Source organism: Leptodactylus fuscus, chromosome 7 (genome assembly GCF_031893055.1).
Source record: "Leptodactylus fuscus isolate aLepFus1 chromosome 7, aLepFus1.hap2, whole genome shotgun sequence".
Lineage (NCBI taxonomy): Eukaryota > Metazoa > Chordata > Amphibia > Anura > Leptodactylidae > Leptodactylus > Leptodactylus fuscus.
Genome location: NC_134271.1, coordinates 70,011,560 through 70,028,368, shown reverse-complemented (window position 1 = coordinate 70,028,368; position 16,809 = coordinate 70,011,560). Strand labels below are relative to the sequence as shown.

At 39.3% G+C, this 16,809-nt stretch overlaps 1 protein-coding gene across 1 annotated transcript in view; it reads left to right on the top strand.

Annotated features, from left to right (window-relative positions):
- The window catches only part of TSHZ3 (teashirt zinc finger homeobox 3), a 71,938-nt gene extending 55,453 nt beyond the window's left edge, over positions 1-16,485 (top strand). The window contains exon 3 of the mRNA XM_075282071.1: positions 11,488-16,485. Coding sequence (XP_075138172.1) covers positions 11,488-14,678 — 3,191 coding nt within the window. The 3' untranslated portion in view covers positions 14,679-16,485. The remainder of the gene's footprint in view (positions 1-11,487) is intronic.
- Positions 16,486-16,809: the final 324 nt, after the last annotated feature.

The following is a 16,809-nucleotide window of genomic DNA, read 5'->3' as shown; positions in this document are numbered from 1 at the left end:
TGGACCCTTTTCAAGAAATAAAGACACCTCCCAGTGAGATGTGTGAGTATGAAGTAGCAGAAGAGATGCTCAAAGTTACAAAAATTCCTGCTACTATTGTATCATTTAACCACCATCATGACAATACATGCAGTCATTTGTACTGATATTTTTGTGAAAATATGAAATATTGGAATTCCGGTCTGTTGACAGTATTTGCCTCTATGGACAGCTTACCGGGGACCAGGGTGCAGATCTCTCCAGAATCTGCTACCTCCTGTGCAACCATACAACACCACTCTTCGCAACAGAAAATTACCCATCACAAATAGCTTTTTTTCATCATTCCCATCTGTCCGACCCTCTCAGCATCCCTGATCTGCTGCAAGTGCCAACACAGTATTGTTTTATAGAGCTGACATGACCTCTTATGAAGCAGAGCTGTCGATCATTGCATGAGCTGGAGGGATGATTGACAGGTCAGTTTGTAAAAGATTTCATTGCACAGAGCCCAGATGAAGGCAGTGATTCTGTTCTGAGGAATACAGTAAAAGAAAAATCCCCGACTGTCACTTGTTCCATAATCAAGTTCCGATTTTCTATGTAGATTCTAATTTTTACACCCACAAAGTAGTTTCATTACTGATGCAGTTTAATCCTCTGACGTGGTATGGTTGTGACACCATCTGATCGGGCAGACTGGTGCTAAACTGTGTATATTTTCTTACAAAAAGACCCTTTACTCCAACATTTATTTTACATTTTTAATGCAAACACACATTTTCATCTGTAAAAACAAACACCATTAAGAGTTTAATGCCTCACCGGCAGGAGTTGGAGCTCTGCCGAATAGCACCATTCAATTACAGAACGTACATGATTTCACCACAAACCGCACACTTCCTAAAACATCAGCCCCTTCCCTCCAGAAACTGAGATTTGCTCCCCCCTGTGCAGTCATTGAAGTACAGTGCAATATTCTTGACTAGTACAAGGGGGGTCAACTTTTAAAACTAGTTTTCGGACTTACTATGAACTTGCTCAACTGGCAATTTCGAGTGAAATAATTATCTATCTATCTATCTTTTCACAGCTCATATTCATCTATAGTTTCAGTAAGTATCTATTAGCTAGCCATAAAACACTTCGTAGTCTGCTGACAAATATGTAGGAAGGATGGAAGGATCTAGATAAACCAAACGGATGACAACATGATATGGAATTGCTATTTAAGCGGATTAGAATGAATGTGTTTTGTGAGAAGTAAAGCTAGGGCCGAGAGAGAATTCCTGGGGGAAACTGATCAATGCAAGTTGTTTTGCAGTAGTTTTGGTTAAAAAAAGTCTATAATTCTTGTTTTTTTCTTTTTGTTCTAATGTAGCAGTCTTGAAATGATGCCTTATGTATAATCCAGTTTATAAGCAGAGACTGCAAGAAGTCTGTGTTTTCCTGAAAGTAAGATTATTCTTGATTGTATCCTCTAAGGGCAGTGCTTGACTGTAAACCTGGAGTCTCATGTCTGTTCTACAGTACAATAGTACATGACCCATGACAATGGAGGCTTCCAAAACTTTATTCGTGACAAATACAGTTAGAAAGGAAACAAGCAAAGCAGATGAAATCTAGAGGTTATATTTATCTATATATGCCCCATGTGCACATATATGTCGTATTCACTTACACCTCCTATGCACAGATGTACTGTATATAATATACATATACACATCATTTACATAGACATAGATTAACAGGGGTACTAAGTTTCCTTAACAAGACACCTTTCGGTGTGCCAAGTCTTACAAACCATACATACTGTACTAAGAATTCAGGCTAAAGAATACACAAATAAGTTCTCCTTAATGGAGAAAGGCAAACTTGCTGTAGCACCACCTTTTGGAGGATAACACCCTATAGAACAATGCCTGTTTTTCATGAAAACTAGTGATGTGATTTGAGATTTGGATAAGAATTCAGGGGAAAGTGTATGAAAATAAGTTTGCATTGATGGAAAAAGGGAAAACTCCAGTTCCGTATTTACCTTCAAAACAGATGTCTGCAGATGGTTTCCTCTTCCTTTTGGAAGAGATATTTGATTTGATTATGTCACTAGGTTTTTGGAAAATTAGGTATTTTTCTATAGCACTGGCTCCAAAATTGTGGGTTGTGATCAACTGGGGGTGAAGGTCACATAAATGTCTCCCTCCACCGGGCCATCTGGCAAATGTAGTCCAGGCATTGTTCCTTAATAATGGAGTCTCCATTAAACTGAACTACATTTCCCAGAGATCATAGCAGTAATAGTGTCATAGGTCTCTGCAGGACAGCCAAAATCAGATTCTAGTGAAAAGCAGAATACATGCAAATGCCATTGTTGTTTTCAGTTTTACGAGAACTTTTATTTTTCAAATGGGGCTAAGTATGGTAATGGGGGTTACAGAACAAAATTACGTCCAAAGTTGGGTTACACTGTCAAAAACTTTGGGTACCACTCTACCTTCCAAAAGGTGCTGCTACAGAGAGTTTTCTTCTTCTTTTTTTTAATCAATGAAAACTTATTTGCATATTCTATCCTCAGGCATCGATATAAACACACATATGCTTGTACTGAGCAAAAGTTTTGGGCATGTGTGGAAAAACAGGATAAGTTCTTTTAGGTAAACTTAAGCTGATGCCACACATTGTGGAAAAGCTACTTTTTGTTGCGAATTTTGCCAAAGCCAGAAGTGGACTGAATGGATAAAGTATACATATAAGAGATTCCAATATATTTCCTGTTCCTTTTGTAGCCACTCCTAACTTTGGCTAAAAAAAATGCTGTAAAATCTGCTAAAAAGTAGCTTTTCCGCAATGTGGGGCCTCAGTCTTACACACAATACTTGAGGGACTTTGTTCCAGACATCTTGGAAAACAAACCAAAGATTTTCTATGAATGTAGGCTCAAAATCCTTTTGTCTCTTCATGAAATCCCAGACAGACACAATGTTCAGTTCAGGGATGTCTGGGGGCCATATCATCACGTCCAGGACTCCTCCTCCAAAGGATGGGCACCCTAGATGTTGATGCGATTTAGATTTGTCTTTTGTTCATCCACTTCATTTTGTTAATTGAAAAACTTTGAACACTTCTATTTTTTAAAGCATTTTAGTGCAGCGTTCACACTGGCTCCCTGACCTGTCTACCCTGAAAAATCACGGGAAAAACTGCTTGGGGACAGATTGTCGGCAGTCAATTTGAAAGCCCATTCTTTTCAGTGGGTTTTTAAAGCTTACCTCTGGTGTCCATATGCAGCCTCTCCACCATTAAACCATTTTTTTGCACGGACACAAAGTCCTGCATGTCGGACTTTGTGTCAGTGCAAAAATAACACGGTTTCACCGCGGAGAGGCTGCATATGGACACCAGCAGTTTGCTTTAAAAACCCATTGAAAAGAATGACCACTAGCAAGCGTCCCCAAGCAGTTTTTCCTGGGATTTAGATGGAATCATGGCGGACAGGTCAAGGTGCAATTTAGACAGTTGTTGAGGGATGTACAACAAGGGTCTTAAGGGGCATGTCTTATCTAGAATGGGGCATGGCTTTAAATACAGCACCATTTAGCAAAAAGTGTGCCAAAATAGGTAGTATAAACCAAGACAACACAATTTAAAGATGCACCAGATATATGATCCAGCATCATCCATTATGATAAATCTGGCATACTTTAGGACCGTCTAGTCAAACTTTACATCTAATATTTATATCTAACTATTAGATAGTCTTAGTAAATTTGCCCCATTATTTCCCCAGACATTCTCATCACATCCATGCTCACATATACATACATACCATATCCCCACAGACATATACATACATACCATATCCACACAGACATATACTTACATGCCACATCCATGCACACATATACATACATGCCACATCCATGCACACCTATACATACATGCCACATCCACACACACATATACATACATACCATATCCACACAGACATACTGTAAGTACACAGTATACATACACATGTCTCTGGTAAGCATAGTCTGGTTAGCAGCTGCAGATGTATTTAGGTGAATTGTGTCCTAGGCACAGGGAACAGTATATTACTCCGACTCCCCGCTGTCAATCAGAATAGATCATCTAAGATATTTATCTAAGCACTAAGAAAATATTTGAGCAGAGGTCTTTTGAAGGTTTACTAAAACAAATATCCCTGCCTTGCATATGTCGGTTGCTTAGAGGTCAACCCCATGCTAATCTGTTTTGCTGAAACTACAATATGACTTGGGAAGTCCCTGTGTTTTATTTGCTAAGGGGGTGGAGAAATTGCCTGATAACTTTTAGGGCCAAATGAAAAATTCTCAGTTTTCCTCTTTCTGTACATTGTTAATCTGACAATCTCTGTATTAAAGATATTGTTTGTCGTGAGACTTAAAGGGGTTAGCCAGGGAGTAATAAAGCTTAGCAGTGCATTCCCTGAACTGGTTAAGCTTTATTACAGTTAATCTATATTAGTAATATACACCCCAGCCTCCAGATCCCCTTTGTTGAAGGGCAGCTGGGGAGGCTGGTGCTCTTATTCTTCTGTCTTTCTTGAAGTCTCAATGACGTCACCTACTCTTCTATGCTTGGGCCACAGAGCCCTTAAGTAAAGTCAGTCATGTGATCCAAAATCTGAATACCAGCAGGGGCGTCAGATGAATGAGAGTTCCGATTTCGGCAGCTCCCCTGCACAGGTGACATCAGTGCTTCAGGGTGTATATTAGTAATAAAGCCGAATCAGTGCAGGGGATAGTAGGTTTTGTCTATCAGAACTGTAACCAGAGAGTTGTGGGCAAAATGAGGGACTGGTTGCAATGTCTTATGCCTAGTGTGTGGCTGGAGTAGGGCAGGGCATGACCAATTAAAAGGTATTATCCAACCAGAAACATGTATCAACTTTCTAAAGGAGAGATGACAATGTCTGATCACTGGGGCCTCCACAGCTAGAAACTCCACCAATTGCTAGAACTGCATCGGCATCCCGTCGCGGCTGGCCACGTGAAAAAGCCACACGGCGGAAAAGGTATCTGCCATGTGAACTTACCCTACGGATCACCAAAGACAGAATTCAGGTTTTCCTCTCCCTCGGTCATTACACTATTATAGCATAACCTATGTTTCCAACTTCAAAATAGCATGATTATTTTTAAATGCATTATACAAATATTAATATTGGATAGTTAATTAGATGCATAATTAGTTACGTACTTAAAGAGGACCTTTCACCACTTTTGGGCACATGCAGTGTTATATACTGCTGGAAAGCTGACAGTGCGCTGAATTCAGCGCACTGTCGGCTTTCCCGATCTGTGCCCGGTGTAAAGAGCTTACGGTGCCGGTACCGTAGTGCTCTATGGTCAGAAGGGCGTTTCTGACCATTAGCCAGACACGTCCTTCTGCCTCGCGGCGCCTATCGCGCTGTGCTGTGGAGCGGGGAGGAACGCCCCCTCCCTCTGCTCACACAGCTCGTCCATAGACGAGCATTATCAGGAGAGGGAGGGGGTGTTCCTCCCCACTCCACAGCACAGTGCGATTGGCGCCGCGAGGCAGAAGGACGTGTCTGGCTAATGGTCAGAAACGCCCTTCTGACCATAGAGCACTACGGTACCGGCACCGTAAGCTCTTTACACCGGGCACAGATCGGGAAAGCCGACAGTGCGCTGAATTCAGCGCACTGTCAGCTTTCCAGCAGTATATAACACTGCATGTGCCCAATAGTGGTGAAAGGTCCTCTTTAATGTCATAGGAATCACTATCACTAGCTGTCAGCCATTTATGAAGGAGTCAGAGTTGGAGTCAGACTGTAGAAAAATAGAGGAGTCAGAATCAGTAGTTTGGCCGACCGACTTCACATCCCTGGTATGGATTAATATACCTAGGCACAGGATGCTTTACATCTCTACCATCTCCATATATGACTGTCTTTGATATAATGAGATACTATGTTGCAATTCTTCTTAGTGTCCAGTGTGATACATGACTACAGCAGACAGTACCCTCTTACCTACCTACAGTGTATTATGCTTTATCTTCTACTGCACAATGACATATGGTACATAGAATCCGAGAATATGGATGTGTCAGCGTGTACTGCAGCATTCTACACAGTATGTAAGTTCACCCCTTGCAGCAATGCCTGTATAGTTGTGTGCTGATACCATAAATACAATAGACGGATAGATTATATGACATTATGTACATGATCCCTGGACGCAGCAGGACAGGCAGAGATTGCTGTTTTGTCCTGCTGTAACTTGGAAGGAGTTGGACTTGGTTCTGGAATTTATTGCTATCTAACATTAAAGGTTTCAGCTGACGGAACGTGTTTAATGTAAATATGCTGTCACATACCCCTCCTGTAATTGACAAGAGCAGATGATTAGCAGCGTTCTGGATGGTGTTTTTGCATAATCTTACATTCTGACAGAGCTCCGCGGTGCCTTTATATTGTCAGAGCGCTGCAATCAGCAACATTTTTTTTTCTTTGACAACATTTAGTTTGTCATTATAAATCTCCTAAGTGGTCATTTAACATGTTTGGTATGCACCGAGCAGAATGAAAGGATTATTGGAAAAACATTGTCGTTTTACAGAAAACTTTGCTTTCTGCATCCGCTGTGGGATTAACTCATTAGGCTTGGTGGATCCAGCTGCAAGGGATTCCAACTTAAAGGAAACCTGTCACATAAAAATGTAATGCGGTCTGCCGGCATCATGTGAGCGAACAGGAGGAGTCAAGCAGTTTGATTCAGGAAAAAGGTCTCACTTATCCATTGAAATGTCTGGTTTTTGTATGGTGGACCTATCAGGAGGTGGAGCTATCAGTGATTGACAGCCTGTGTGCATGAAGAGATAGGTGTTAGTCACTGATAGCACCGCCCACTTAACTTTTTAGCATAGAAAAAAACTGAGATATTGATGGGTAAACCATAAGTTATACTGAAACTTTTCCCATAAACCTATATATCAATCTGGTGAGCTCCATAACCTGTTGTCTACAGATTGAATTTCATTTTCCATGTTACTGGTCCCTTTAAATTGCACCCCAATGGCTAGTAAAGTGTATGACAGCAGATTAGTTGTGTTCATGTTCTAGTTATAGAACTACAGGGTCCAGAATTCTGTAACGTTACCAGCAATGCCTATGCTAATTTATTTAACAACTCATATCCATGTGACCCTACCAGAAAAGGCAACAACACAAGGTCACTGCAATCTCACAATTTGTTGCTAAATTTGACGCTCCCCATCTGTTATTGACTTGTCAGGTATACTTCTCTTTTAGTTAGGTTGGGACTTGGGACCAGCCAAAAAAAAGCAGTGAATCATGGTCTGAAAACACCACCATAAAAATGACACTTAGCACCCTTTTTAATTATCCATCATGTTATGTATAAATATGGCTGCTCGTTGTTTTTCTGGGCAAAAATCTACTTTATAAAGTAATGACAGCTGAGGAAATTTAGAATGACACTAATAAAATCCTGTGGCTTTAGTTCAGCCGAAAGACCTTGCATAAACCTAGTTTGCTCTGTCTTGCTGCAGAATTGTGGAACTCAAGAGGATACAATGAAATAAAGTTGCTGGGAGCGGCCATATTTACAATTGAGCTTTGTTATACCGTTATAGGACTCCTAATTCTTGTCTTTTAGAACAGGGACTCTATTAGTCATGACACGCTCACTTATTTCTATGTAATAACTGCAATGAAGGAACTCATCTTAGATCAAATTTGTAAAGCAGTTCCAAGTGATTTTCCAGATGAGTGTATATCACTCAGAAGTGATCCCAAGACATAAGCCCCCAAACTTCTTATTTATAACATTGTACTCATCGCACAATCCCCAGAGATCTGAATGCCCAGCTGACTATTAACAATGATTACAGATGGTGAAATAGAAAGATGAATAAGTAAAACATTCTGAGCAATGCTTGAGTCATTTCAGTCTGGTTCCCCAGGTCCTGGAGAAGTTCTATTACTATATACAGTACACGCTAGTAATAAAGTGGCCAGCATACAGAGACCTGTCTTAGGCTAAAGCCCCTTCTTGCAGAAAAGCAGCCTTTTTTGTTGCAGATTTTTCAGCTTTTTTTTTTTGAGCCCAGGAGTCGCTATAAGAAATACAAAGTGAATACTTATACTTCTCCCTTCTGTTCAATTCACACCTGGAAAAAAACAGCAACATCAGCAAAAAACAAATCTACAAAAAAAAAGCAGTTTTACTGCAACATGGCACCTCAGCCTTATAGTATTCTTATATGACATTTGTTATCCAGAAACTCATTCAAGTGAACAGTAAAAGCAAATAGTCAACACCTTACAAAATTGACCTAAGGCTTAGGCTCCACGGAACGTTGCGTAGCAATAAAGCGCTGCGGGAAAAAACGCGACTGGAACGCATCGTGGTTGTTCCCGCAGCACTTTAAACAGAAAGCAAATCGCAGTGTTTCCATCCCATGTGGCCCCTGGCCTCAGTGTTTTTATTTATTTTGCCTGTTGCACAAGTTAAGGTCCTGAGTCCCATATGTCCATACCCTATGCTGGGAACAAGCTCAGAAGGGAGTACTTTATTTTTTAATGTAGTTGCTGGCTGTGACAGATTTTGCTTAATCCAGATTGATTCATGATGTCTCATTGCGCAGTGTTACATTAATACCCTGTATAATAAAAGTTCACCTTTATTGAAGCATCTCTTTTTTCTGCATCAGTTCTCTAATCTATCTCCATAGATTTGTAGGGTATAGCTGATATAGATCTGGCTGGTGACAAGGGTTAGACCAGTTTAGTAGAACATGTACTTGTAGCTGAGGAACGTGTGCATTCATCAGAGCTATCAGGTCGATCGTCTTGTACCTGGATCAATGGACGGCCGTGTGATCCCTCTCACAGTCTAATGTGTTTGAGGACCCACATACCAAGACATTTCTCTGTCCTGCAGCCATTTATCTTTGAATGTCAAATTGCAATAATTAACCATTATTGATCGTAAATTCAATTAACTTCATTAACACAAGTCACGGTGAGGGTCCTGTAAGGAAAAATCTCCTGACAACTGTCTCCTTCCTGAGAAGCTTCCGAGTTTGGATAAAGGGAACTTTGCTACACACATCTAACTTCTTCTATGTAAGAGGTATCTACATCAGAACATTGCTACTCTACGGGTCTATAGATTTTTTTAAAGTCTAAATTAAACATTTTCTAATAGATGTGTGTTTTTACTTATGCACAACTAACAACCATATTGACTATAACGCATTAGGTCACACTTGTAGTCTGAGGCTGGCCATACACATTCATTTTTTGTAGGGTAAATTGGTCGGCCTATGATTGGATTAAAAGACACACCATTAATTCTTCACAGGAGACTTCAGTCTGCAAAATGAAGAACAACTGTGTTAGATATTTTTGACTATTGGTGTCAGACACGATCGGCAGATTTTGGCTGATCATCTGCCGAATTCACTGTTTGGCACGTTCCCTGACTGGCCAGTTTAGTTTTTAGTATTGATGGTAATCTGACCCTGACCCTGGCAATCGAAGAGCTGATGGTTAGCTTCAGGATGATCATAGACAGAAAGATGGCATCACTTGAGTAGTTTATATCATTGTTCATAGTTGTACTACATACCTGACCTTTATAACTGGTATCCTCACCCTCTACAAAGACAAATAAAATAATATATAAAATGTAAGCATATCCAGCAATTTGTCGTTATTCAACCCCATATATTCCATTTGACACTACATACAGATTATTGTACAAAAGGGAAAAAATGCATGAAGGTGTCAGTAGCCTTTGTAACAAGAAGAGACGGATTCTTGTGGGTGGGAATCAATTTGTGCTGTAATAGGCCATAGTGAAGGTGTCATGACACACAGAGGAAGACAGGTCTCATCTTTAATCACAAAGGAAAATCACCCAGGAAGTACTAGACCATCCCCGCGGAGAGGTTACATGTCTGATCTATCTCTTCCCATCGCTCCCACTCCCCAGGAATTTAACATTTGTTGGTTGATGATTTAACCCATTTGTAGCCTCAGAAGGCAGCAAAGATCCTACCAGTTATTTTGCGTCTTTAAGGAACCTAGTGCTGTTAACAATGCATTACTGATGTCTTATTACATACCTAATGACCAGTGTTCAATGAATACAGTGGGCCAGAGACAAACTGTGCTGCTATCCTTATTACAAATAGTGACGTAATTCAGATATTAACTGTATACAGAATACAACTTTATACTTTTATCATTGTTACTGCTACATTCTCATAGAATAGAGACATATATATATGTGTGTGTGTGTATGTGTGTGGTTCCTCCGACCTCATGTCGACTGCATTACTATGAAATTACAATATATCCTCTGTAGTACATGAACTTGACTTCCCGCTGTGACATGTAGGCCTAAGTGACACAAATGAAAGGTTTTAGACCTGGCAGCCAAAAGGCCATATAGAACAACACTGTGGTTCTCATACCGGGCATATGCCATCAAATGTCACTGAAGGTTGGGAATAGAGGAAGGAGGGGGGTATAGAGCCAGAAGACTGGATTATAACAACTTTGTTTCAAAATCTAATATTTAACATAAAAATCCACATTAACTAGAAACTCTACCCCAAGGGGAAATAAGAAAATAAAGTTTAGGTGTTTTCAGTTACGTTTCTCATTATTTTCTGGTTTGTGGGCTAAATGGGAACAGTCAGATCTTGAAATACTTGTCAAACTATCCTCGGTGATCGTGGGGAAATATATTCATGATTAGACTAATTACAGCAAAGGATAATAAAAAAAAATCACCCACAATTCACAGCAAGACAGGCTATTTGGATAGCAAGGGGTTAATGGAAATGAATTAGTGGTACAGGATCTGCACCTACATTACTTAAAAGTGATTATAAGCTTTTAAGCCATTTTCTTTATACACGGAAGACACATACAAAATCTAAATCATTTTTTAATTTATTGTAATTGATGTAAATTTCTTTCATTGTCGGAATCATATTGATAGTTCTCTACTTTATGTTTATTAAAGGTTGAGGATCAGAAACGTTGTGGGTAAAAAAATGTGTGCTTAATTTAAATTGTGAAACTGTCTGTCAAGAAATGCATTAGGGGTAGAAAAAGCATAAGACATATTAATTGACAGACAGGAACTGCTGTCTCTAAGGTTGATACAAGTAATTTATTACTTTAGAAATGAATGCCACCTCTAGAATGTGCTTCATTAATTTCAAATTTAGTTTTAATTTCAAGCTGTTGCCCCTTGAGAAGAATAAGGTGGCAAATTATGTTTGAAGAGATTTTTTTTCCTTTAGCTATTTTTCTCTGAGAAGAAACACCACAGTTTAACTATTTATTATTAGACGTAAATGCACTCGCTTTATTTTTTTATGTAAATTGGCTAGGAAGTTATTGATATTTTATGAGGTCACGGCCTTCTCTAATATCTGTTTTTTCTAACATTTCTGCAGCATATGTCTCAGATGAGTTGAAGGCGGCCGCCCTTGTTGAAGATGATGCTGACGCTGAGGACGCTGGCGGTGAAGGCGAGCCATCTGCAAAATATGTCTGCCCTGAAAAAGAATTCACAAACAACTCTCCGAGCTACCAACATTCTCCTGCTGGAGAATTCTCCAGTCATGAGATGGACAGCGAATCTCATGTCAGTGAGACCAGTGACCGCATGGCTGACTTTGAAAGTAGCTCCATCAAAAACGAAGAGGAGAGCAAAGAGATGTTGGCTCCTTTGGAGGACTCCAATGTGTCAGACAGCTTAGAGCAGATGAAAGCTGTCTACAATAATTTCCTTTCAAATTCTTACTGGTCCAACCTCAGCTTAAATCTTCACCAGTCAACTTCAGAAAAGAACAATGCCAGTAGTAGCAGCAGCAGTAGCAGCAGTAGCAGTTGTGGAAGTTTTGACTGGCACCAGACAGCCATGGCTAAAACGTTACAGCAAGTATCTCAGAGCCGAGTCCTACCTGAGCCAAGCCTTTTCAGCACTGTTCAGTTGTACAGACAAAGCAGCAAACTTTATGGTTCCATTTTCACAGGTGCCAGTAAGTTCCGTTGCAAAGACTGTAGTGCAGCCTATGATACACTTGTAGAACTGACCGTTCACATGAATGAAACAGGACATTACAGAGATGATAACCACGAAACCGATAACAATAACCCAAAACGCTGGTCAAAGCCACGTAAACGTTCATTACTTGAAATGGAAGGAAAAGAAGATGCCCAGAAAGTGTTAAAATGCATGTACTGTGGTCATTCATTTGAATCTCTTCAGGACCTAAGTGTTCACATGATTAAAACAAAACACTACCAAAAAGTGCCTCTTAAAGAACCTGTTACCCCTGTAGCAGCAAAAATTGTCCCTGCTTCTAGGAAAAAGCTCTCTCTTGAACTTGATCTTCCAAGTTCTCCTGATTCGACAGGAGGGACACCAAAACCAACTATATCAGATGCAAATGAAGCTTTGCAAAAGAATTCAAACCCATATATTACACCAAATAACCGGTATGGGCACCAGAATGGGGCTAGTTATGCTTGGCATTTTGAAGCTAGGAAATCTCAGATACTTAAGTGTATGGAATGTGGCAGCTCACATGACACATTACAAGAACTCACTGCCCACATGATGGTTACAGGACATTTTATAAAAGTTACCAATTCAGCACTTAAGAAAGGAAAACCTGTCATGGAAGCCCCTGCTACACCAACCTCTTTACTTGATGAAAAAGTACAGTCTGTACCATTAGCTGCCACCACATTTACACCTCCCGCTAATAATAATTCTTCTCTTTCACCGAAACTTGCTGTTGAAATCAAAAAAGAGATTGACAAAGATAAAGTAATCCCAGATGATAAAATTAAAGACAAGGAGAAGTCAAGTGAAGATGAAGAAAAGTTTGACGTCTCTTCCAAATACCATTACCTAACTGAAAATGATTTAGAAGAAAGCCCCAAAGGTGGGTTAGATATCCTCAAGTCCTTAGAAAATACTGTAACATCTGCCATTAATAAAGCTCAGAATGGCACTCCAAGTTGGGGCGGCTATCCAAGCATTCATGCTGCCTACCAGCTCCCCAATATGATGAAGTTATCACTAGGCTCCTCAGGGAAAAGTACTCCATTAAAACCAATGTATGGTAACAGTGATGTCATGTCACCTACCAAAAATCAGCCACTGGTGTCACCGCCAAGCAGTCAGACCTCCCCTGTGCCAAAAGCCAACTTCCACGCCATGGAAGAATTAGTCAAGAAAGTAACAGAAAAAGTAGCTAAAGTGGAAGAGAAAATGAAGGAGCCAGAGGGAAATTTTTCACCAGTCAAAAGGGCAACACCGTCTCCAAGTGGCAGTGAGATTAGTGAACCTCTGAAAACAGATGTTCTGAATGAAGTTGTTTTTAAAAGCCAGCAAAACAGTCCAGTTTCACAAAAAGACAACTGCAAGGAAAGCTCGACTCTAGAGCCAGTAGAAAATGGCAAGGACCATGTCAAGTCAATAATAGGCAGCTTAAGTAGCAGCACTGCTATAATAACAGATCACCCTCCAGAACAACCATTTGTTAATCCATTAAGTGCATTGCAGTCTGTTATGAACATTCACCTTGGCAAGGCAGCTAAGCCCTCTCTCCCAGCTCTGGATCCCATGAGCATGTTATTTAAAATGAGTAACAGCTTGGCTGAAAAAGCTGCAGTTGCGACCCCACCTATCCAAGCCAAAAAAACAGACCACTTAACAGACCGTTATTTTTATCATGTCAACAATGACCAGCCCATAGATTTGACGAAAGGAAAGAGTGACAAAAACTGCTCTTTGGCTTCAACGCTTTTGTCACCCACATCGACATCTTCTGCATCTTCTTCATCTACAGTGACAACAGCAAAGACATCTGCAGTCGTGTCATTCATGTCAAACTCACCGCTGCGCGAGAATGCCTTGTCAGATATATCTGATATGCTGAAGAACCTGACAGAAAGCCACACATCAAAATCTTCTACACCTACCAGTATATCTGAAAAATCTGACATTGACGGTACCACAATAGAGGAACCAGAAGAAAACACACCAGCTCAAAAGAGGAAAGGGCGTCAGTCCAACTGGAACCCTCAACATTTGCTTATCCTACAAGCCCAGTTTGCAGCTAGTTTGCGACAAACGTCTGAAGGAAAATATGTCATGTCAGACTTGAGCCCTCAAGAAAGAATGCACATTTCCAGGTTTACAGGACTCTCAATGACTACAATTAGTCACTGGCTAGCTAATGTGAAATACCAGCTACGAAGGACAGGTGGGACAAAGTTCCTCAAGAACTTGGACACTGGGCATCCAGTGTTCTTTTGTAATGACTGCGCCTCGCAAATCAGGACACCCTCAACGTATATCAGTCACCTCGAATCACATCTAGGTTTTAGAATAAGGGACTTGTCTAAACTTTCTAGTGAACAGATACACAATCAGATAGCACAAACAAAATCCCCATCTGACAAGATGGTGCCATCATCCCCAGAAGACGACACTGGAACTTCCTATCAGTGTAAGCTTTGCAATCGGACATTTGCAAGCAAGCACGCGGTGAAACTTCATTTGAGTAAAACACATGGGAAGTCTCCAGAAGATCACCTTCTGTATGTGTCAGAACTAGAAAAACAGTAGTATTTGCTTTTTTTTTTTTTTTCTTTTTATTGTATGTTGAAATGACTTTATTTGCTTTGAGGAAAACTGTCAGGAAAAAGCCTTAAAGCTACAATACTTGGCACACGTTCCTATTTTGTCTCCAGAGAGTGTCTATCTCTTTCTTTCTCTCTCTCTCTCTGGGGGTATGAACTGTTTTTGTAAAACTGTACAGTGTTTAATAGAGGTGCATAATCGGCTGTTGTTACAGGTAACACATGAAGGTTATAATGCCATGGTAAGTGTTTGGGACTTGTATAAATTGGGATAGCTGTGCGCCGGACTGCATGAATAAACAGGACAGTTTCATTAAGCATTTATATCTAAATCTGGTACACTATTTTTCATTTGACCTGTGTGCTAGTATTTTTCAGCATATGACCATTAGCCCTCTGAGTACTTTGGAGCACTATTTTATGTTATTTGGGGAAGGAGGCCTTCTTTTTTATTATTATTTATTTCTTTTCTAAATAAAAACTACTGGCTCAGATCCACTTCATGATTCAATTCGACAACTGCAGTCTATTTTTCTTATCATTCTCAAATGAATATTCCTTGGGATCTCGAACGCATCGCGGTGCAATGCGCAACTGACCCCTTATGCTTGGAAAGGGTTTTAAAAAAACCTGTATATAGTGTACAGTGCATTTTGGAGATTGTGATCGATGTTATCAGCAAAAGCCCCAAACTTGCCCAAATCCCTACCCCGGAACACCCCGCAACACCCTGCAATTCTGACTAGTGTTTTTAAGTAGCAAATGCAGTACGCCCTTAAACATAAGCTGTGCCTATGTATAGTGTAAATTACTTTTTAATTAACCGTTCAAATGCCAGCAGAAAATAATTGCTGTTTCTGGCACTGAAAGAGGTTTGCTTTCTTACATTTTTCACCCAAATGGTGTAAATTATTCAAAGCATACAACAAATAGTCTTTATAAAATATTCAAAAAACTATTATTCTAAAACAAAAAATTATGATTGTTTTACTATACATCTATATTGTTAAAAGTTCATGTTTAAATTATACGTATTTATTACTAATGTAATATCATTTGTTGCCAATAATTGAATTCACCAACCACAGGAATACGTAACCGGCACTGCTATTTGTTTTTTGTTTTTTTTTGTTTTTTTTTTTTGCACAAATTTTTTTTCTAAATATTTATTAATGTGAAACAAATATATTCTAAATCATTCTCAGTGCTCAAAGGGTTAAAAAAAAAAAGTATTTGGATAATTTAAAAAACAAAAAAAAGTGTACTGTATTTCCTGAGAATTGCTAATGCTTTAAAATGGAAAAAAAATAAAATAAAAACTGTTTGTACTAGAAAACTTTGCTTACAACATGAAGAGGCATTCTGTAATATAACCTCTTTTACTTATTTATAAGCACCCTGGGTTGTAAGCCCGGATTGTAGAATGCCTTTTTATTTCATTTTTGTAAGTTTTTTTTCTGTTTTGTTTTGTCTAATTATCTTCCCAAGATCCCATTCTGCCGCTTTATCTTAAAGCATATGAAAGGTAACCCGTGGTTACCAACTCACTAAGTGATTCTGTTCTTCTCCATTTTTGGCAGTTAATTTGCAGAAATAACTGACAGCTGACACCATACAAGGAAAATGTGTATACAATATTGGCATGTAAACAGCACAGACACTGTAATGCACTCTGTGTCCTTTTTTCTGTTGTTGACAATGAAATATCATTATATGATTCTTCTTCATATAACCTTTTTTTCTACAACAGCATTAAAAAAAAATTGTCTTTTTTTTCCTTTGCTATATAATCTTGACTCACGTCCACAATTATGTCTGCGATTTTCTCCGGTAATGAGGGTATTATAATCACATTCTATGGTTCTAAGTGCAAAGCGGATTGATACCTAAAGAAGGGGAGATCACGGTGAAAAAGAGGTTAAAAGAGTATCAATGGAGAACAAAGTAAAGGTGATATGTGATGTTAATTATTAAAAAAACACATTATATGAAAAAGAAAAAATGGGTATAAATCATGTGCTCGAGCCTAACGAAATCCCAAAAATTTAAGCATATGCATATATTACATTATGTGCTTTAATACATGAAGAAATATCCAAAAATTACAAAAGTGTCTA